The sequence below is a fragment of the Lithobates pipiens genome, unplaced genomic scaffold, assembly GCF_037356315.1.
Source record: "Lithobates pipiens isolate NorthernLeopardFrog02 unplaced genomic scaffold, aLitPip1_a1.2 Scaffold_18, whole genome shotgun sequence".
Classification (NCBI taxonomy): domain Eukaryota; kingdom Metazoa; phylum Chordata; class Amphibia; order Anura; family Ranidae; genus Lithobates; species Lithobates pipiens.
In genome coordinates, this window is record NW_027507758.1 from 460494846 (window position 1) to 460518901 (window position 24056).

Sequence of the window (24056 nt, forward strand, 5' to 3'; positions counted from 1 at the left end):
CAGCTCAGTGTCTGGATGGACAGAGCAGCGGTTAAGTTTGGGTGCTCCATATCAAGCTGCTTGCTGTGGGGCCACTCAGTTCCCCCCCCCCCAGGGGCTGCTCTGTGCAAACCCATTACACAGAGCAGGCACGTATACCAACGTGTTTGTTGTTTTTAAACAACAAGATTTTAATATCACCAACTGTAGCTGCTAATATATCTTGTGACAGAATATCTCTGTGCTACTGTATGTGCAATGGTAGCCTAGTATATTGGTAGGTGACTTGTTATTCTAGTTAACCCTGTCCCTTTTAGTCTGGGTTTCTACTGTATAGCTAGGGCTCAACCAGCAGAGCCTAGGTTAGGCATCCCACGGGCACTTCTGGATCATTAGCTTTGAAGTCTGGTTGAATGTCAGATTAGAAACCATTAGGGAGGGACTAAAGCACACAGTAGATGGGCTGACTATGTTACAGTGCATACCACAGTTCCTGCCTTGAGAAGCTCCATTCCAGGCTCATTGGACAACAGTTGGAAGACCTTCTCATCACTGCAGATCTTGTCTTCAGATCCACATGCCACATCATCCTTAGGGGCGCCCGCAACAGGAGTTGGCTATAACATTCATCTAGAGGTATATCTATTAATGACTATATATACACACCCCAGTATAGATGCACCAGGACTCATATCGGCCCTTTGCCGATAATACCCATTTGCACATTGACTGCATGTACTATTATTAATCTTTAAATAAATCTTGTATTGTTTCTATACTGCTCCCAATTTGTTTAGATTACTGATAAATTTCACAGGAAGGAAACCCCCTCTGTTCACAGGCCCTGTCCTGGGTGGAGGCACTATCAACTTTATCCATCAAGCCCATTCTTCCACTTACTGAAAGTTTTGGTTCCCTTAATCCTACAGGATTAGCCCAGTATCCTCTTTGGTATATTTTGTGAGGGTGAGAGGCCCTTAGAAAATGCCCAGCCCAAGATAAGAATATATGAACCAAAGGTACGGTTCCACCTATACTGAGCCCCTAGATAAATGGGTAGAATGGACAAATGGAGCAGCTAAACCTTTAAAATCTGAAGGGACTTGATTTACAAGTATGGCAAACTTTTCTGCACGATTATGGCCCGCTACTGCGCAGTGAAGGAATGTGGAGAATAGCTTGCACATGGGAGACAGAAGCTAAATTAGCAAATGAAACTGGCTTGACGGAGGAGATGTTTAATAAAAGTACTGCCCAAATTTACTACGTTTGGCCAGAAGACTGTAGAGGAGGGCCTCCCACCTTATGTGGCTGCCAGTTTGGCTTTAAGAGATACATCCACAAAAGCACAAGAATCAGATTACATGAAGGGGCAAGGGGTCAGGTGCCTGAGTGGGGGGTGGCAGCGGCGGCCAGCAACCCGCATCCAATTCGCGATGGTGTGAACCCAGCCTTAACCACTTGCCGCCTGCCCTATAACAGAAACACGGCGGCAAAGCGGTTTCAAAATCCTGACCGGACGTCATATGACGTGATCAAGATTTTGAGCCGCTGCGCACCCCAGGAGAGCGCATTGCGGCGATCGTTGTTGCGGGGTGTCAGTCTGACACCTCGCAACTCCGATCTCGGTAATGAGTCTCCGACGGAGACTCTTTACCACATGATCAGCCGTGTCCAACCATTGTTTGGCACTGATTGGCATCCATTAGTACAGTATAATACAATGCCGCCCATCAGCGCCCATCTGTGCCACCTATCAGTGCCCCCCATCCGTGCCACTTCATCGGTGCCGCCTTATTAGTGCCCATCAGTGTAGCCCCATCAGTACCCATCAGTGAAGGAGAAAACTTACTTATTTACAAAGTTTTGATACCAAAAAAATACCAAATTTTGAAAAAAAAATTTTATTTGTTTAGCAAAAAATAAAAACCGTAGAGGTGATCAAATACCACCAAATCATTTGGGTACAGTGTAGCATGACCGCGCAATTGTCATTCAAAGTGTGACAGCGCTGAAAGCTCAAAATTGGTCTGGGCAGGAAGGTGTTTAAGTACCCAGTATTGAAGTGGTTAAATGGAATTTTGAAAACAGATGTGCAAAAATTAAAGCGGATGCAGGGAAAGGGTGGGTGGAAGCTTTGCCAGTAGCCCTATATTCTGTACAAACTACCCCTAAACAACCACATGGGCTGTCCCCAACAGTTGCAGGCTTCTCACTCTAGTCTGTTATACTATGTTCAGATTTTGCAAAGAACATTGAAATACATGAAGGCGTTTACAACTCTATCCCTGACCCAGATTCTGTTTCAGGTGTTCACAGAATCCAACCAGGTGATTGAGCTGTGGTCAAGCGACACATCAGAAGGCCGCTAGAACCAAAATTTGACCGACCACATTTTGTGCATTTGACAACACGCGATTCATTGCAAGAAAATCTTGAAGTGATGATTTCCTTTGAAATAAAAATGGTTTCTTTTCCCGTTTGTGAGAACTGAGAAATGGAAAACCAACCTTTTCATCCAAATGTTAAAATTATATGCAACCCATAGCAAACGCTAATACCTGCTGGGTGTGTTCTCCCTTATACCCCAAACAGGAACAATAACCATGATAGCAATGCCTCTCAACTTTACTGATCTAAACAGAACCAGAATAAATGGCTCATAATTAGTTTCCTCAGCTACAACGCATACACTCCACAGATTTGTCTAAACATTACATGCCAATTTAACACTAAATATACACAATTCAGATTGCACTGGAGCAAAGATTAGTTTATGGAGGAAACTATGGTCAATATCCTATCCCATATCCAGAACTAAATAGAACCCTTTTTAGTACAAATGGCTCACAGTTCCCAATATGTGGAAATATCGGTTACCTGAGATTCCATCTTATTGCTTCTATTTTTATTTTTTTGGAGCAGGTATACCATACATCTATAAGTAAAGGGTTATATTTTATATGTGGAGATAAAACTTATGCCTGGCTTCCTACGAATGTTACAGGTACATGTTATATTGGGAAGTTATTACCTGCTTTGGCCGTTCGCAAAGATACAGTGCGACCAGGTCAAATTTCAGAATACCCTTTAGTGTTCAAAAGTGCTGTTCACTGAAGGTGACATGTCCCTTCCTGGACAGGATGGGGAATTTAAATATAGCACCCTTCAAATGTTTAGGCAGGGTTGCTAGAAAATTTACATGCCAAGTGATCGTTGCCTTGGCCAATTGATAGGTCAATTGATTCCACCCCAATTCTGGAATTGCTATACTTCTCTTCTGTCACTAGATGGCCGAGTAGCTGGCGGCATTCAATAAGATAAGGGCATTGCAAGGACAGATTAAGAATAGATGGGGTGTCTCAGACAATATGCAGGGATTTTTTTAGGTCTACTGGCCTGCTGGGAGAGCCTATTTATTTGGATGAGGTCAGGTGATCAGGGTTCTGTGCCACCTGGATGGCTGTCCGGGTGGAAACATGTTGTGCTGCCCGGGCTGCTAGGCCAGAGCCTGAGGCCTATCCGAGGACATCTGGCCGCTAGGCTGTCTGAGGGCCTATCCAGAAGCAAGAGATTGGCATAGGGTTGGGACTGCAGCTTGAAGCCCAACTAGAAGTAACGGTTCTACCAGCCAGAGAACCTGTCCTGGTCGGAGGTAGAGGGGAAGCTACCCTATTACCAGGGACCACTGAGTAGCCGAAGCAAGTACCAGAGCAGTATTCTCACCAACCAGGGACAGTGAAGAACTGGGAAGCTTCAGCAGATGTCAAGCCAGGGACCCAGCCAGTGGAGGTGACACTTGCAGAGCTATATTGTGTGCCAGGCCAGTGGGGTGACGATTGAGTATCTGAGTACCAATCTAGGGTACCAGCAAGTATGCAGGGGTGATGCTTGAGAAAGATACTTAGTGTGAAGATTGGAAGAGCTCAGGAGATCCAGTAGCAGTGGACCGGCGGGTCTGAGTGATAGACTGGGAGCTCGGTTGAGTGAACATCTTAAAAGGACATTGTGGAGGAAGAGAACATTCATTACAACCTTCGTTTGAAACGATTCAAGATTGTTGCCATAGGAGACAGTGTGTCTACACATACAGATGTGGTATCTGGTTGGGTGCCTTTCCCGTACGGCTATCTACCTATACAAGTCAGAGTCTGCTAATACTGCAACTACTAAAGGGTGTCCTGGCCCTAACCCTATTTCCCACATTTCTGTTAGGAGAAAATAAATCTCTTTGCATTCAAGAAGTGTCTGGTGCTCATTAACCACTTCCCACCCGGCCAATGCACATATAGCCGTCTACTCCTGATAGGACGTTCAGGAACGTCCATCAGAAGGAGCGGGATCGCGCGCGCGTGCCCGCGCAGCGGTGCGATCCCGATGCGCCCGTGTCACCCGGACACGGCGCATCTCAGATCGGCAGGAGGGCTCTGTGATTGGCCCTCCTGATCACATGACGGCCGTGTCAATCACGGCCGTCATGTGATGTAAACAAACAGCCGGTTGCTAGGCAATGGGCTCTCCTCTCCTCACACGGAAGTCATCGCTGAGGAGAGAAGAGCGGATCGCTGCAGCCGGCTGATGATCAGTGAGTATGAGCTGTTTTTTACAGCTTTTTACTCACTGATCACCAGTCTAGTGTAATACACACATGTCCCCACACAGTAAACACACCACACAGTATAAACACAATGTCCCCACACATGTCCCCAAATAATAAAAACACATGTCCCTAATAATAAAAACATGTCCCCCACATATGTCCCACTAAAATCACATGTCCCAATGATTATCTGCACACATATGTACGTGATCACCTGCACACATATGTACATGATCATTTGCGTACATATGTCCGTGATCACACAAACCAATTATTATACACTTAACGGAATTTTTTTTACCAAAAACATGTAGCAGAATACATTTTGGCTTAAATTTATGACAAAATTTGATTTTATTGGATTTCTTTTAAAAAATAGAAAAAAGAAAATAGTTTTTTTTCCCAAATTTCCGCTTTTTTGCGCTTATATCGCAAAAAATAAAAAACGGAGTCATGAATAAATACCACCAAAATAAAGCTCTATTTGTGCGAACAAAATGATAAAAATTTCATTTGGGTACAGTGTAGCATGACTGCGCAATTGTCATTGAAAGCGCTAGAGCGATGAAAGCTGAAAATCGGGCTGGGAAGGAAGGGGGCGAAAGTGCCCTGTATTGTAGTGGTTAATCCACCTTACATTGCACCCAACATGCCTCGTAACCCACTCTACAAAGGAGGATGTCAGCTGTCTCTAACTCTGGAGGTCAGCATTAGGTCTGGAGAGGCCCAGGACTTCGCTACAGAAGCAAGGAAAATAAATAAAACGACACTAGAATTGTAGATGAGATTATTAACCATACTACCACGGATATAGGTTTAATAAATGAAGAAATGGCTCCGCTTAAAAAAGTATTAGAGCACAGATTAACACTAAATGATCTCACTGCAGCTCAAGCTGGGATGTGTAGGGTTATTCACACTGACTGTTGTATATACATTTCTGATAATGAGAACATTATTAAAGGGCATCTTGCTAAAATAAGAGAACTACAGGATAAGGCCAGAGATATTGCTAAAAGATGAATGGAACCCCTTTAAGGGATTAGGAGGTTTTGGTAACTTTTTATATGGCATAGCAACATGGTTACAGATATTAGGCGCTTACATTGTGATGTTCCCATTTCTCATATTTATTATTTACTTCCTCGTCATGCTATGCCTCCATGTGACTATCCACTTTACCAATAGACGGTCCACCAGCCCTGATAAACCCATTCTGAGAAAGCTAAAAGAGAGCTGAACAGTACACCGTCTCTCTGTGCCAATGTAGCAGAGGTTACCAGCAATCCGCTGAATGTAACCTGGCGAAGAGTGGTGTCAAACTAAATAGGAAATGACATGGACTTTCACCGTATTGTTCATTTAAGCACAAGAGGCTCCATTTTGTTCACAATGTTGAAATGTGTTCTGTAACCTTCACTTAACAAAAAGCTCTCTGTCACTACTTCCCTCTCTTATTTTTTTGCAATTGTTCTATTCGCTAGCTTTTAGTAATATTATTTCTATTTGTTAGTTTTTAACAACATCTCACACCACCCCTTTCTTATCTACATATGTATAAAATAGGATTTTTAAAATAGCTTACCTGTAAAATCCTTTTCTTTGATGTACATCAGGGGACACAGAGCCATAGTAATTACTATGTGGGTTATATCAGACTGACAGGTGCTGGACACTGGCACACCCCTAAGGCGTGTACTCACATATATAACTCCTCCTATTACTGGGAGTCCTCAGTTTTGTAGCCAAGCAATACAAGTGTATACCAAGAAGGGAGGGACATATGTACATCAAAGAAAAGGATTTTACAGGTAAGCCGTTTTAAAAATCCCATTTTCTTTTCTTACATCAGAGGACACAGAGCCATAGTAATTACTATGTGGGATGTCCCATAGCAATGGCAACTGAAGGGGGGGGGGGGGGGAAGACATAAAAAAACAGGAGGCCAGAGGACTCATACTGCAGTATACTGTTCGCCAAAGGCAATATGCTCATGACTTGATAAAATCTGATAAATGTATGAACCAAAGACCAAGTCGCGGTCTTACAGATCTGAGCCATAGAGGCCTGATGATGCACCACCCAAGAGGCACTAATCGACCCAGATGAGTGTGCTCTAACATGAGAAGGAAGAATTTTATTTTTTAAGCTGAAGCTTGATCACTTGATGAATCCATTTGGAAAACAGTTGATCTTGATGCTGCCTGTCCACATTTTGGACCCTCTGGAAGTACAAACAAAACCTGTGTTTTGCGAACCTGAGCGGTCGCCTTTAAATGGACTCTGATCGCTCTTACTAAATCAAGAGAATGTAGTGCTTTCTCTTCCCCAGATTAAGGCTCTGGGGAGAAAGGAGGAAGAATAATATCTTGATTTAAAATGAAAATCTGTTACCACGCTTGGTAGGGACTCAGGATGAGGACATAAAACCACCTCATCCTTATGCATGATGAAATATGGCTCTTACAAGCCAGAGCCGCTAGTTTCGAAAGTCTAGCAGAAGAAATGGCAACCAGAAAAGATTATCTCTCTTGTCAAAAGAACCAAGGGAATTCCTCTTAAGGTTCAAACGGCTGATTCAGCAATGCCGATAAGACCAATCTTAAATCCCAAGGATTTAGAGGTGGCTTGATAGGGGGAATAAACTGTTATCCCCTGAATAAGCTATGCACCAAGAGTGGGAAGCAAGAGGCCATAGGAAAAGCACAGACAAGGCCGGGATCTGGCTCATGATCGAAGTCAAGGCCAGCTTTATTTCAGATACCATATGCAGGAAAATCAGGAATTCCTGCCTATGACATACTTCCTGGGGTGCCAACCCCTGGATCCACACCAAGAAATCTATGCCTTCCAGACTCTAAAGTGAGTGATTCTGGAAGCCGGCTTCCTGGCATTAGTCAAAGTAGACACTACCGAAGGAGATCACCCACAATCTTTTATAGAGTGGGATTCAACAGTCAAACCTGTTAAACTTTTTATCCGTAAGGTAGAATGAAATACCGGACCTTGTGCAAGGTCTGGCTATAATGGTAGAATCCAAAGGACTCCTACTGCCATCTTTATGATCTTGGTAAATCAAGATCTTCTGGAATCAGCTGGGGCCACCAGAATCACCTCCTTTTTTTCCTGCTTAATCCTGCAGAGGAGTGGAAGTAGCAGAACTGGAGGAAATGCATAGATCAGTGAAAAACTGATCCCATGGGAAGACTAATGTATCTGTTCCGCCTGCTAGCGGACCCCTTGTTCGACATAAAGTTGTCGAATCTGGACGCGAATAGGTCCATGTCCAGAATACCCCATCTCTGACATATCGCTAGGAAGATGTGGGGGTGAAGAGATCACTCTCCTGGAAATTATTGTTGGTGACTCTAGTATGCCTGCCAATCCCTATTCCTGAAAATGAAAATTGCTGATAGGCAGGGAATGTTGTGTTCTGCCCAAGCTAGAATATTATTCACCTCTTTGGGTGATTGATGTAAGCCACCGCCGTGGCCTTTGTCAGACTGAATCCTGACAAGACAGTCCCATAGTTGGACTGTCCAAGATTATAGGGCCAGACGTACTGCCTGAAACTTCCACAAAAAAGTTGATAGGCAAGGTCCTCTAACCTGGACCATCTCCCCTGGACAGAATCCTCTTCCAGGGTTGTTCCCCAGCCTAGAAGGCTGGCATCTGTTAACACCCTCCAGGATAAAGATTTTCCCTTTTGCTGGATAACCAATTTAGGCTCTGACTTATGTCGGGAGCCAAGCATATTGGAAACAAGGCCTGAACCTTTTTTTTATTCCAGACCGACAGGATGGTGTCTTGAAGGAGCTTTTGAGTAAAAACTGCACGTAAGGGACGGCCTTGAAGGAGGCCACCATTCCTCCTAAAAAAAAAAAAAAAAAAAAAATCTCCAGCACAGCTGAATGAAAGAATTTTTCTTTGTTTTGATAAGTTGAATTAGTCCTACAATGGAACTGATTTTTGTCTGGGGTAAGAATACCTTCTGTATGGTATCTATAAACCAGCCCCCCCCCCCCCCCCAGTACTGTAATCTCCTTGATGGTTTTAAGGAGACTCTTCCTAGGTTGAGTATCCAACCTAGAGATTTTAGATATTTACGGCTGAGATCAGACTCTGGTTTTAGACCCGAGACTGAATGATCTATTAAAAGTAGATCTTATAATAGGCAGGGACTGCTATGCCTCAAGCCCTTAATCTGGCTAGAGGAGGTGCCAGAATTTTTCAGAACACTCCTGGTGCTGTGGCTAAGCCGAATGGCAGGGCCACAACTGAAAAGATAATTTTATTTATTCATTTTATTTTTTAATTATTAATTTTTTAAACCGCAGAAATTTCTGGTAAGCGGGAACATTTGGCACATGGAGATATGCAACTCCCCTCCTTGCAGAATGGACACAACCGATCAAATAATGAAAGGATCGGATGTTTAAGTGCCGATTCAGATCTTCGAGATCTAGAAAAGGGTCTTACCTCTGTTTGGTTCTGGAACCTTAAAAGGTTTGAGCCAAAAATAAAAAAATAAATATGTTTCACTAAGGGAACCGACTGGGATAACAGCTGATCCAGAGGCCAGAAAGAGACTTTCTGGATCCTTAGGAACATTCGCAGAGGATACGGAAACACTTACATAAAGACCGCCCCATCAGCAGCCCAAGGACCCCACAGGCAGCACCCAAACCCCGGACCCTCAGATCAAAGTCTGATGCTCTACTGACTGAGCCATCCGTGCTCTCGGAAGAATTGCAGGACCTTTCCCCTCACCCAAATGAGTGGGGGTGCTCCTTCATGAGAAGTGTATAGTATTAAATTTCTTCCAATCAAGAAAAAACACTGCGCTATCCAAATGTGCAAAGTGAAGCTGCTACTCCACTAAAATTTGATATTTTAGCAATAAATACAAATGTTATTAACAAGAAGTAGCGCTACACCATTATGGTAAAACAAAATTATGAATAAATCAAATATCCATGTGCGAAACCACATATACTTTACAAAAGAAAATGCTAGTGAGCAAGTGAACACCAAATCATTGTGCTCATATGTAAAAAAACAAATAGAAAGTGCAAAAATAAAGTCTTTTTTAAATCCAGAAGAATATTCAAGTCCCACGTGCAAACTTCAAATATGCTGCCTAGTTCCCGGAAGGGTAAACATGCGAACACCCATGTGATGATACTGCCACCTCAACAGATGTAGGCTTACCAGATAGATATGACCCAAAAGAACATATATTCTGAGGGTCTTGCAAGCTTTGAATTGAGCGTGGACACTCAGATTGGCCGGTGTTAAAATGCCCAATGATGTGGATTTAGCCAAGGTTAGACTAACAAATAGTCATCCAAAAATTCTTCCCACCAACAATAGATTCTCTCCTCGCATATAAAGGTCCAGTTCAGGATGATGAATGTATAGAAGGAAAATATAGGACCATATAGTGTAATTCCATTAAAATAAAATATATTAAAAATATGGTAACAAACTCACATTTATGTAGTTCAAAAAAAGCGCTTCTTATAAAACAGGCAACAGTGGAGTCCTACCGACGCGTTTCATCCTCAGACATCGCCTTCATGAGAAGGCTTTAGCATTTTGCTTTCTGGGCTTTCCGCCCCAAGATCCTGGTGTTGCCCTTGGGGACTTTCCCTTGAACCTGATGATTGAGGCTGTCGAGACTGCCTAGAGGCAGATGTCCCAGCCATAGGAGAGGCCGCATGATAAAAGGAGAAATGTTTGAACCTCTTTTTATTGGTAAAGAGAGCTTTACCCTCTTGGATGTATTTATCCACTCTAAATAGCCGTACCCCAGGAAGGGAAACAAACTGGCTAAGCTTTCACATGGTGCTTCAGCTGATCAATATTTCAGCCACAGAACTCTGAGAATGCACTAGTCCATGCATAAGCCATAAGGCTTAAACGATACAAAGGAGAAATTCCTGAGAAAATCTCCCTTTCCTTACCAGCAGGGTTTTATCAGAGACAACCACCCAATCTTCACCCTTCACAGTAGGCTCTGAGACCTTATAGGAAACCTTCAGGAACCGGGGAACCTCAGGTTATCCCACAATCCTGGATCTGCGACAGCACCCTGCCGGTAAAAACTTTATGGCCTCACTACCAAAAAGTACTGGATCCTAGGGCCCAGCTCTCTAAAGAGAAGCATTTGCAAGCAAAACCTTGTTTCTTCGGACAAGAGGCCCGGGTACCATTCATTTAACCCATGAAAAGACATTAGAACGGATCCGGTCAGCATGGCTAGCCCTCATGAAGGATTACTACCCGTGGAGCTCAGCACAGCACATCTTTCTCGTGACCAAGACCTTAGACACTGGTGAAAAAGAACAAAACATGAGGACTCCCAGTAATGGGAGGGGTTATATAGGGGAGTACACGCCTTAGGGGCGTGCCAGTGTCCAGCACCTGTCGGTCCGATATAACCCACATAGTAATTACTATGGCTCTGTGTCCCCTGATGTAAGAAAATAAAATAACATGCAACACATTTTGTTAGAATAGACATTTTAAAACACAGCAATTGCGTCCTGTGCCAACTGGACTACCGGGAGTTTCCTAAGGGGCTGATTTCAGTGACAGGCAGTTTTGCCCTGCATGGAAGAAAAACAAAAGCCCTCCACAAACAGTCCGATGGCCGTCGGCTTATAGGGCAGACTGGGCAGTGAGCTGGGCTTGGGCCCAGTCTCAGCTGTGTTTGGGCTTGAGCAGAGGGGCAGTCTCAGCTTCCCTCAGCTTGGATGGGCTTGGCTCAGCTGTGCTCGAGCAGAGGGGCGGTCTCAGCTCCCTCGGCTAGGCTGTGCTCGGGCCACCCCCAGCTAGGCTCAGGGGAGGCATGGTCGCAAATGAATTAGGACAATCGTTGTCATGTTTTAGACCTTGATGAATTACAGTGAATGAATGGCTAAAGACTTATTCCCTATGATGGCCATAGGGAGTCATGTCTGCATTCTCCGACCATCTCTTGTATAACGTCTGCAACCTCTGACCATCTCCTGTATCCTGTCTGCAGTATCTAACCATCTCTTGCATCAGGTCTGGGATGATCAGCTGGGGAGTAAAGATGGCCAAAAAGTTCGAGGGATTTTTAAACTAGGCGACGGGGGGTTAGGGCCCAGAGGTAGAGATAGTCAGCAGGGAACATATTCCAGAGGTTAGTATTGGGGGCATTAGTAGTAGGTTGACTAAAACACAAACCCAAGGTGAGTATAGTAACAAGTCCTAGTAGCAAACTCAGAACACCCAATAAGAGTATAGTATGCGACCGGTCTAAACTACGTGGCATGTGCACCAATGCCAGGAGCCTGGCACACAAGATGGGTGAACTAGAGATACTGTTTTACGAGGAGGATTTGGATTTTGTGGCAATTTCAGAGACCGGGCTCAACAGCCCTCATGATTGGCTGGCAACCATTCAAGGGCATACCCTTTATTGCAGGGATAGAGAGGGTAAAAAAGGGGGAGGGGTATGCCCATATATCAAGAATAATGTACACGTGAACGTGAGAGATGACAACACTAAGGGAGCTAGGGAAGAGGTGGAATCCTTATGGGTAGAGCGCCAAAGGGAATGAAGCCAAGGGGAAAATGGTTCTCCTATCACAAGTTGGGTTAGCAGCAAGGATGGGAGGTGTTATAATGGGGGATTATAATTATCCAGATGGACTGGGCAAAGAGGACCACGCATTCGTCTAAGGCTCGCCAGTTCCTAAATGTTTTGCAGGACAATTTCATGTGTCAGATGTTAGACTCACCAACTAGAAATAAAGCGTTACTGAATCTACTGATTGCCAATAATACAGACCTGGTCACGGATGTGGAAATATGGGGAAATTTAGGAAATAGTACTCACAGGTCAATTGGCTTCAGTATAAATCACAGAAATAGGAAACATAAGGGGACCACAAAGACACCGATTTTCAAAAGGGCCAACTTCCCTAAACTACAAACCTTACTAGAAGGTGTGAATTGGGATAAAATCTTAGGAACAAAACACGGAGGAGAGATGGGTTTGCTTTAAGAGCATATTAAATAAGGGCATTAGCCAATGCATCCCATTGGGTAATACATTTAAAAGAGTGAACAAAAGTCCAGAGAAGCACGGATTAAGAATGCAATGATATAAGGAGTGCTGGACATGACAGTGTGGATGAGGGACACAGAGGGTTAAGCTTTATGGGTGGAGCTGAGGAAAAAGGTTTGCAGGAAGCAAACTTAGTGTAGGGGAGGGGTCATATAAAAGGGAGGGGTGTGGCTTTAAGGGATCATTCGGAGCCCAGCGTGACACAGAGGAGGCAGTTTTTCGCTGCTCCTCTGCTATGGCTGACCTGGAGGGACTCTTCGCGCGGCTGCGACGGGCGGCGGAGGTGCACGGCACGGATTGGCTGCGGGACCGCGTGGGTGACCTGGCGGACAGCGAGGAGGACGGCGGCGGGACAGGTGAGGTGCAGCTGCGTGCGCTGAGGTCTCGGCCTCCGGCGCGTTTTTCCCCTGGGCCTACACCTCGGCCACCTCGTGACTCCCGGAGCCCGGGGGAGGACCGTTCGGTCCCCCCGGCAAAACGGCCGGTACTCGGCTCTCCCCGGTCCGGGCGGTCATTGCGCCGCAGACCGGAGGGGGGCGGGGCTTCGCGGCAGCATGGCAATGGCGCCGGGCCTGAACGGGGCCCGGTGGAGGAGGGGGGGAGTGCGGGTGGCTCGGGGTTGGGGTGTCAGGGGGGGGTGCACATGGCGGTAGATCAGCGGCCTGCGGGCTCAGGAGCTGTGATCCGCGCGGTGGGGGGTGCCTCGGGGGGGCCGCATGCTGGAGGGGGGGGCGGGTCGCAGAGGGCCGCCAAGGTGCCTGGCAGGGCCGGTTTCAGACGCCGGCATGCCGGGGGCGGCGGGGGGAGGAGGACATTGCCTGCAGTCCCGGATCGCATGGACCGGAAGGACCGCTCGGAGCACAGGGGGATGGCGGCGTCCCCGGTGCGCGCTGGTGAGGTCGGGTCCGAGAGCGAGCTGTCCCAGGAGGAGGAGGTGTCCTTTGCTGCGCCCGGACCGGTTCAGGTCGGCGGGCCCCGGGGGGGCCAGGTAAGTTGCGCGAGTCTACATTGCTGGCGGAAGCTTTGCATGGTCTGATGGGGGTGTCACAGGGGGGTTCGGGGCCCACGGGGTCCCGGGATGACATGGGGGGGTTTCGGCTGGTCCTTTGGGGGGGCGGGGCCAGTAGCCTCGGGGGAGCCCTCGGGTCCGCTGCAGGAGCTGTTGGAGGGGCTGCAGGCCCTCGTTGGTAAGTTTGCTGGGGGCTCGGGGTCGCCTCAGGCGGGCCCCTGGCTGAGTACTGGGGGGGGCCGGGGGGTCAGAGGCTGTGCCTGCGCGGGACGCACCGCCTGCGGTGGCGTCGGGGAGCGTGGATGCGGGGGCTGGGGGCTCGGGGGTCCCCCCGGTGCCCGCGGACCCGGGGGCACGGTCCGATCTGGTTAGGCTCGCGGATGCCGCCCGGTGCGAAGTTTATGTTTGCTTCGAGGGCCCGGTGGGGGCGCATTTGAAGCAGGAGGTGAGGGACAAGATCGGCAAGGGTGAGTATGTGGAGATTTTCTCTTTACTCCCCCTCGAGAAGTTTAACTTGGATAGGGTCAAGCCGGACAGTTCCAAGAAGGACGACGAGGAGAAGCGTAGGTATCGGCTGATCCCGCGCACATTTGCGAATTGGCTTCAGGCGTTCGCTATCTTGGCTAGCGTGATAGGGGAAAAGAACCCCGAGCATTGCTCGGCGTTATTTTGTTACCTGGACGCGATTGGTGAGGCTCATCGGGTGTATGGGGGGTTGGCGTGGCTGTGCTATGATGAGCAGTTTCGTCAGCGGAAGGCGGTGCGGGCTGAACTGCGCTGGGATCACAAGGACATAAGCCTATGGATAAAACTTATGTCTGCGCCGCGGACGCCCACTCCGTTTCTTCAGGGGGGGGGCCGGGAGTGCGTCGTCCTCGGGGCTGCCGGCCGGAAAAAAGTGGGGGGTGTGCTGGCCCTTTAATGAAGGGGCTTGTAAATTCGGGGGCGCGTGCCGTTTCAAGCATGAGTGCTCCGGGTGCGGCGGCACCCACCCCCTGTCCCGCTGTTTCAAAAAGGGTAAGCGCGCCGGCGATGCCGGTCACAAAAGGGATGACGCCGGTGAACCTGGGAAGGATGCTTCCTTTCCTAAATAGGTATCCGGATGGTGAGGCGGCGCGAGGGTTGATTTCGGGCTTTCGGGACGGTTTTAGGATTCCCTGTTCTTTAGAGGGGGTGCCGCCGTTAGCCAGGAATTTGCGCTCGGCTTTAGATCACCCGGGGGTGGTGGATGACAAATTGGGTAAGGAGGTGGCGCTGGGCCGGATGGGCGGGCCTTTCGAAGTACAGCCGTGGAGGGACCTGGTGGTTTCCCCGTTGGGTGTGGTTCCTAAGAAGGAGCCGGGGAAGTTTCGCTTGATTCATCATCATCTGTCTTTTCCAAAAGGGGGGGTCGGTCAATGATTTCATTGACCCGGAGGCGTGTACGGTTTCCTACACGTCTTTTGACGCGGCGGTACGGTGGGTCAGGCGGTATGGTCGTGGGGCTCTCATGGCCAAGGCGGATGTGGAATCGGCGTTTCGACTTCTACCGGTCCACCCGGACAGCTTCCGGCTATTGGGGTGCCATTGGCGGGGCAAGTTTTATGTAGATTTGTGCCTGCCCATGGGTTGTTCCATTTCATGCGCCTATTTTGAAGCTTTTAGCTCATTTTTGGAATGGGTGGTGAGAGATGTTTCGGGCCTGGAGTCGGTCATCCACTATTTGGATGATTTTCTGTGCGTGGGCCCGCCTGCCTCCAATGTGTGTGCGATTCTTCTGTCCACGTTGCAGCACATTGCGGGCAGGTTCGGGGTGCCGTTGGTGGGGGATAAGACGGAAGGCCCGGTTACGGAATTGAGCTTTTTGGGGATAGTGATTGATTCGCTGGCAATGGAGTGTCGATTACCAGAGAATAAATTACGGGATCTGCAAGCAGAGTTGGCGGGGATGCAGGGCCGGCAGAAGGTTCAGCTTAGGGCCCTGCAGTCCCTGTTGGGCAAGCTGAATTTCGCTTGCCGGATCATCCCTATGGGCCGCGTGTTCTGCCGACGGCTGTCGGGGGCCACCGCCGGGGTGACCGGACCTAACCATTTCGTGCGTTTACGGAAGGAACACAGGGAGGACCTGCGGGCGTGGCATGAATTCTTGGAGTCGTATAACGGGCGGGCCATGTGGATGTCAGGGCCAGTGAGCAACTTCGATGTGGAGTTGGTTACTGACTCGGCTGGGTCTACGGGTTATGGGGCATTTTTTCGGGGCCGGTGGAGTGCTGAACCTTGGCCGCGCTCCTGGGAGGTGGCGGGGTTGTTGGGCAATTTGGTTTTGCTAGAATTATTCCCGGTAGTGTTGGCGTTGGAGCTGTGGGGGGAGGAGTTTTGTAATTTGAAGTTGCGCATCAATTGCGACAACATGGGGGTGGTTCAGGTCAATCGGCTGACTGCTTCCTCGCCCCCGGTCATCCGGCTGCTACGGCAGCTGGTTTTTCGATGCTTGCGGCTCAATGTTTACGTTTATGCAGTGCACATACCTGGGGTGGAGAATTCCTTGGCTGACTCGCTCTCTCGTTTTCAGTGGGACAAGTTCCGGCAGCTGGCGCCGGGAGCGGAGGAGTCGGGGGCACCCTGCCCCGGGTGGATGTGGGAGCTGCCCTTGGAATCGCCGCAGGTTGGTTGAAGAGGTCATTGAGTGAGGCTACATGGTCAGCTTATTCCAGGGTGTGGGCGGAATGGTGGGCGTTACTGCGGGAGGTTGGCGTAGCTGGTCGGGGCTCCGACCAGCACTGGGTGGTATTGTACTGGGTGGCCCGGAACATAGAGATGGGACTGTCGCCTGCGTCTATCGAGCGGAAGCTGGCAGGGTTGGCCTTTTTGTTTAAGATGTGGGGGGAGCCGGACGGGACAAAGGATTTTTGGGTGCGGCAGACGTTGAAGGGGTACAGGAAAGATCGGAAGGGTGGGGATGCGTGCCGGCCGGTGTCGTTTGACAATTTGGTGGCAATTTGTTCTCGGCTGGTGGACGTTTGCTCGTCTGCTTACGAGACCGTTCTGTTTACGGCAGCTTTTTCGTTGGCGTTTTATGGGGCGTTTAGAATAGGGGAGTTGGTGTGTCGCTCGAAACGGGTGGCTGGGGGTTTGCTGGATCAGGATGTGCAGGTGGTTGCGGATCGGGTGAGTATACGGTTGCGTAGGTCCAAGACTGATCAACGGGGCAAGGGAGTGGCGATTACGCTGCTTGCCCTTCGGGGCTCGGCTGTGTGCCCGGTGGCGGCGGTACGGGCTTTCCGGGCGGTGCGGCCTGCGGGGGCGGGCCCCTTTTTGGTGCATGCGGAGGGCTCTTTTCTATCCCGGTTTCAGTTTGTGTCGGTTTTTCGGCAATGCCTGAGAGCGGTGGGTTTGGATGAGCGGGAATATGCGTCACACTCTTTCCGGATCGGGGCGGCAACGGAAGCTGCACGATGTGGGCTGGAGGAGGCGGTAGTTCGCCGGATCGGTAGGTGGGAGTCTAGGAGGTTCCGGTCTTATGTCCGGCCGCAGTTGTTACTGGGGTGATGTGGGGGTGCGGCTGGGGGTGTTGCTGGTTGTTGGGAGTTTTTGGGGGAAGTACTGTGATTGTAACATTGCGTTGGTTGTTGTGTTATTTCTTTTGTTTTTATTCCAGATGGAGGTTCTCCACGCCTCGTTTGGATCCTGGGGCATTCGTACGTGTGCTGGGGGGCCAGGAGAGGTGATTCTCTACCAGCAGGCAGGCAATTGGGTATCCCCAGGCGGGTGGCTAGGGTGATGTGGTTGGGGTTCCCGGGTATGCGGTGGGAGCGTGTTATGAGGGAGGTGGAGCGCTTCGCTTTGAGAGACAGGCCCCCGGATGTGCTGGTGGTTCATGCTGGGGGAAACGACCTGGGTGTTCGCAAGGTGAAGGATATTTTAGCGGACATTAAGGAGGACGTGTTGTGCCTGCGAGTCCTGTTCCCGGGCACCATTTTGGTGTGGTCGGACATTGTGGCCAGAACGGTTTGGCGGTGGGCTAGGTCTTTAGCCAGCATTGAGAAGACTAGGATAAGGGTGAATAAGGTGGTTGGGTGGTTTGTAGTGCAGAACGGGGGCATTGTGGTTCGGCATCGGGAGTTGGAGGTGAATGTGGGTCTTTACCTGCGGCAGGATGGGGTTCACCTATCGGATGTGGGGATTGACCTTTGGTCCTTGGGCTTACAGGAGGGGATACAAAAAGCTCTTAGGGTGGGGGGTGGCCCTCAAGGTTGAGGGAGTCACCCTTTCGGGCTGTGGCGGTGTGTTTCTGACAGTAGACAGGTACTCAGAAGGGATCTGAGGGTGTGGGGGGGCTCATCTAACGATCGGCCCCTCTGGGTATTCCTGAACGTTGGAGGGAATACGGTTATGTTCACTGGCGGAAGTTGTCTCCGACCGGTCACAGGTGGAGGCCTTTGGGAAGTTGGTCAGGTGTACCTCAGTGATTTGGTATTGGCTTAAGTGGGGTCACCGTCAGAGATAACCAGAATGGGCAGTTAATGTTATTTAATGTGGTTTAAAGTTATTTATATTTATATATTTATATATATTTATATATTTTCATATTTACAAGTTATTGGAGTGAATTTTGAGTTATGTTTAATAAAGGCTGTTGTGGCCAGTTTACTCCAACCTATGGTGTGGTCTCGTTTCTAATAGGGGAAGGTATGGGTAAGGAATAAGATAAGGGGAACATTCAGACTACACTAGTCATGGATTGCTTAACTCCAAAGTAAAAATGAATATAAAAAAGGAGAAGGTCTTCAAAAAATACAAGGTTGAGGAGGAATCATCAGCATTCAGACTTTATAAAGAATGCAACAAGAAATGTAAGGGTGCAATTAGGGCGGCATAGAACACGAAAGACACCTAGCGGAGGAAAGCAAAGAAAATCCCCAAAAATTCTTTACGTATGTAAAGAGCAAAAAAAGGGAGGACAGACCATATTGGCCCCAGAAAGAATGAGGAAGGACATCTGGTTACAAAGGATGAGGGAGATGGCAAAGGTATTGAATTTATTCTTCTCAGTAGTCGAGGGAATCAGGGGGCTCCAGTAACCAAAACTGCAGTGTTTATCCTTATGACACATCACAGGAAGCACTTCCATGGTTAACAAAGGACAATTAACATTAGACTTGGGAAACATAACATTAATAAATCCCCGGGACCAGGTGGCTTGCATCCAAGGGTATTTAAGGAACTCCATAAAGTAATTTCCAGACCATTGTTCCTAATTTTTACTGACAGTCTACGGACTGGAATGGTACCAGCTGATTGGCTTTTCTCCAATGTAGCACCAATATTTAAAAAAGGGCCCAAAATACATCCCTGGGAATTACAGACAAGTTAGCCTAACATCAATAGTATGCAAGCTCTTGGAGGGGATAAGGAGCTATATACAAGATTTTAGTAATGAGAACGGTATCATTAGCAGTAATCAGCATGTACCACAACATACAGGGATATACAATGTAATACTGACATATAATCACACACATAGGTTGGACTTTATGAACTTGTGTTTTTTTTCAACCTCACCTACTAGGTAACTATGCTGGTACTAACTCATGGAGCACTAAGATACACTAAGGTACAAGTCAGACACAACGGGAGGGGGAGGTGAATGGGGTTAATGCTCGGGTCACATACAGTGGGAGGATGGAGATGGAGTTCATGTTCAGATATGCAGGATTTGCAGGGGTTAATATACCAGGTCACAGAGTTTTGAGCTTAGATATACAGGGGAGGAGGGGGAAGGTCAATGGGTTAAACTTCTAAGGTCTGATTCACACCTATGCATTTTAGTGCTTTTTGCAGATTTGCACTACAGTCCATTTCACATGGTTTCCTATGGAACACCTTCTGTAGTGAAAAGCTGCAAAATGCAAAAAGCACTAAAAATGCATAGGTGTGAATCAGACCTTACTACAGCAAACACTGCTGCCACAGATCTGGAACTGATGAGTGAATGAGTCATTAATTTGTGTAGTTACTCCTCCTTCCCCTTTATAAGAAAAAAAAAAAATAGAAGGGCTCACAGACATCAGCACTATGCTGTTTAGCCAGACAGCTCTGTTCACAGGCATTAACCACTTGCCTACTGGACACGTAAACCCCCCTCCTGCCCAGACCAATTTTCAGCTTTCGGCACTGACGCACTTTGAATGACAATTGTGTGGTCATACAACACTGTACCCAAATTACATTTTTATCATTTTTTTTCCCACAAATAGAGCTTTCTTTTGGTGGTATTTAATCACAGCTGGGGTTTTTATTTTTTGCTAAACAAAAAAAGGAAAATTTTGAAAAAAAAAAAAATCATGTTTAATAGTTTGTTATAAAATTTTGCAAACATGTAATTTTTCTGCTTCATTGATATGTGCTGATGAGTCAGCACTGGTGGGCTGCACTGGTGGGCACAGATAAGTCTGTACTGATGGTGGGCACTGATGAGTGGCGCTGTGGGCACTGCCGGGCTGGCGGCAGCTCGCAGTGATCAGGACTGATGTTCCTCTCACTGCCACTGGTGATCGGCTTTTTTTTCTCTCCTCGCAAGCAGATTACGGCTGTGTTGACATCACATGATCAGCTGTCATTGGCTGACAGCTGATCACGTGGTAAGGGTTCAGGATCGACCCCTTACTCCAATCAGCCGAGTCTCCGACTCGCTGATCACAGAGCGCACCGTGCGCGTGCCCTTCAAGGGGCGCGCAGGCCGCTCGTGCACGGGACGTCGTCAATAGACGTAGATATCAATAGATGTCGTGCCGGCAATGCAGGTCCACGCTGTAGCCGTCATTCGGCTATAGCACGGATCTCAAGTGGTTAAAGCGATTGTAAACCTCCATGGGGAAGTTGTACCTATAGGTAAGCCTTATTCTAGGCTTACCTATAGTTACTGTAAAGATCTCCTAAATGTACACCATTCAGGAGATATTTACTGCACCGTTGAGGTCATCGGCGTACGCACTCAGAAAGGAACAGCCGTTTCTTCAGGCGAGTGCAGGGTGGCTTTTGCACACACAGAGCCAAAGTTTGCAGCCCCAATAGGAAGCCGTGCGAAGATGGATGTGGCCGGAACATGGGCTTCATTTGCAGGTGTCGCATAATGTGCTAGTATGCATTGCATACTAGCACATTATGCCTTTACCTTGCAGGGAAGAAGAAAAAGAAAAACCCATCAGGGTTTACTTCCTCTTTAAGCTGGCCACCTAAGGCTGGATTCACACCTATGCATTTTTAGTGCATTTTGCAGATTTGCACTACAGAGTGTGTTCCATAGGAAACCATGTGTAATGGACTGTAGTGAAAATCTTCAAAATGCACTAAAAATGCATAAGTGTGAATCCAGCCTAAGAGCAATTCCTGGAGTGACATACCTGCTGTTTTTTTTTTTTTTACAATGCCATAGTGGTAAAGTGTATCTAAGGCCCCCCCCCCCCTTAAATGCACTGTAAAACACACTGTATAAAGCTGGTTGCCAAGGAGGAGGATGGGAAGCCAGCCACCATGTCACTGACAACCAATGAGTCATCAGCTGTCAGTGGGGTTCCCACTGACAGCTGAATTTAAGAAAATAAAATTGTCAGCAAACAAATTTGCAAAAAAAATAAAAAAATATTGTCGGGTCTGGTATGGATTCAGAGGGGACCCCCATGCCAAAATAGATGTGAACTAGTACCATAGGAAACCATGTTAAATGGACTGTAGTGCATTACTGCAAAACGCATTAGGTGTGAACATAGGATTAACACCATGCAATCTGATTGTACAATTTCCTTTCAACCTACGATCAACTATGTAGTGCAAGGGCCTGTCTGATTGGATACAGAGAGAATGGATAGAGGTGGGTCCTCTTATTCCAAAGTTCTGGTAAATCTAAAAGGAACATATACAGAGATTGTAAAATAAGATTGCATAGTGTATGGTCAGCTTTATCCATGTACATTGGTGGGAGTGGATGGAGAAATTCAGTTGTCAGGCCCCCGATCACATTTCTGTTTAGTGGGAACTCACATTCTTGCATGCGTTTGAGCGTTTTTGCTCATCACGCATAAGGCAACCCATTAACACCAACACAAGTATGGTGCATTGTCGTACATTGCAGTTGGTAGGTACTGCCCACTGAATGTGACATTTTGCTGTGGTTCTGGATCAAATCTCTGTGGATGTAACATGTATACCAGGGATATGTAATTAGCAGACCTCCAGCTGTTGCAAAACTACAAGTCCCATCATGCTTCTGCCTCTGGGTGTCATGCTTATGGCTGTCAGAGTCTTGCTATGCCTCATGGGACTTGTAGTTCTGCAACATCTGGAGGTCCGCTAGTTGCATATCCCTGATGTATACACTGTCTGCTGCTTTTGCAGCTTAAAGTGTTTCTAAACTTTGGACATGAATAATAAACAAAGCATATCCTTTTATTGTGTGTACTTGCCTCAGTCAAAAGCATCTATTATGAGTTAGATGTGCTGTCTCCTTCCTCTGCGATCTGCATTGGTCACAGCAGGTTATGCCAACTCCAACTGATCCAGGAGGACAGAGGAGAGCTCCAGCACATGGAAGGCGATTGACAGCCTCAGCTATAGCTTTTCCCTATGAGACTATAGGGAGAGAGGGGGCGATTCCCTCCACTCAGGTTTCAGATTACACTCAGCTCCCTGCTCTATGCTGTGCAGTGTGTCACATCAGATCTCTGCCCCTTGCCTTCTGACGATCCGACATGTAAACTGTATACTTTGAACATCTGGATATGAGATGGCTGCAGATAAATAAATGTAAAACATAAATGTAAAACATATGTAGAATGATTTGTTTCATCTCTATCACCTGGGGGTGGTCACTTCACTGGGTAAATGTAAGGATTTACAACCACTTTAAAGGGGGAGTAGTTGGGAGCGGGTTTACAAACCCATGTGTTTTTATCACCCAGAAAATGTAAGCAAAGCCTTATGGCAGTGCATGTGCAGGACCACAAACCAGGTGATCCTCTGTTAAGCCCTGGTGACAGATCGTACATCAAGACCGTGGGTAAGATTCTGCAAGCTACAGTGTAAACCATTTAAAAAGTTTGAAAGGAGTAACGTGCAACGGGCATTTGTTGTGCTGTACAACTTGGTTAATGCTGGAAAACTCTTGCCATTCATTTTCATCTGCTTAACATACATGCGTCTCAGTCCACTATTAAATATTTTATTACATAAAAATTATAATACCTAAGCCAATGCCTGTTGCAAGTGGCTGGCTGGATGCCACACAACCTCCAGTGCACAAAACAGGAGATCTCCTAGAGATAAACTCCAGTGTAGAAGCCATTGAAGAACAAAGATCACGAATTCTATAAGGAAACAAAGATACCATCATTTTTATTATAACTTATGATTAAACTAAATGCACTCAACACATTCAGTACAAACATATGTCTACCAAGTGTTGACAAATTTTGAGATATTTTATATTCCATTGGCAATTACTGTATTGCAAAGAGCAATCTTGTGTATTAGGTAATCGGCTATTGCATACCAACAAAGATGGTCCTAAGATTCTGGTCCAAGAGCTGGTGCCAAGTCTCTGGCCATGTGATTGTAGCTACTCCTGCTATTAGTCATACTGCTGCTGGTCATGGTATTTGTGACGGAACCGATCCCACACTCCGATTGAGTGCTTCCGTCTATATACCGCTTCCCAAGTCCTGGAACACAAGTCCAATGGATCTGGCTATAGGAACCCCCGAGAACTAGACAACACCAGTCTTGGAGGACATCAGGAATGACCTTTATTTGAGATCTCACACAAAATATATACAGCGGGGTGACTAAAACCTAACCTAATTAGCATGAGCTAATTATCTAAATCAACACTCAGACTAGTTGACTGAAGGATAAGACTTTTCGGCTCCTAGCTCACTAACAATTCAATTGCAGGTTAATTAGCACAAACAACAAAATAGGTGAATACTCTTTAGAATCTATGTCAAGCCAGACTAGACTCATTTACATTAACAAGACACAGACAGGTGGCTGGAGGTGATATTAGCATCTTGGGGTCCTTTCACATGGGGCAGATCAGTGCTGATCCGCCCCATGGATATCCGCTTGCTCAGAGGGGATCGCCGCAGCGATCTCCGCTAAGCAGGAAGAGGACATGTCCGTCTCTGCATACTGCGCAGGGACGGACCTCACAGCGCTGCTCTCCCCGGTGACGGATGGAAAAATAGCTTTTTCCTCCGTCACACTTTTTTGGATCAGAGCGGGTCAGATGTCAGCGGACATGTCACTGCAGACATCCGACGCGCCATAGAGCTCTATGGAGCATCCGTTCAGGTCCGCCTGAAAAAACGACAGGCAGATCTGAACAGATCGGT

General features: G+C 47.4%; 1 protein-coding gene across 2 annotated transcripts in view; it reads right to left on the reverse strand.

The window, feature by feature from the left end:
* The window catches only part of LOC143988589 (glutathione hydrolase-like YwrD proenzyme), a 143032-nt gene that overhangs the window by 107557 nt on the left and 11419 nt on the right, over positions 1-24056 (reverse strand). For both annotated transcript variants that reach the window (XM_077488269.1, XM_077488268.1), the window contains exon 2: positions 22909-23030. In XM_077488269.1, the coding sequence (XP_077344395.1) occupies positions 22909-23008 (100 nt within the window). In that variant the 5' untranslated portion in view covers positions 23009-23030. The remainder of the gene's footprint in view (positions 1-22908; positions 23031-24056) is intronic.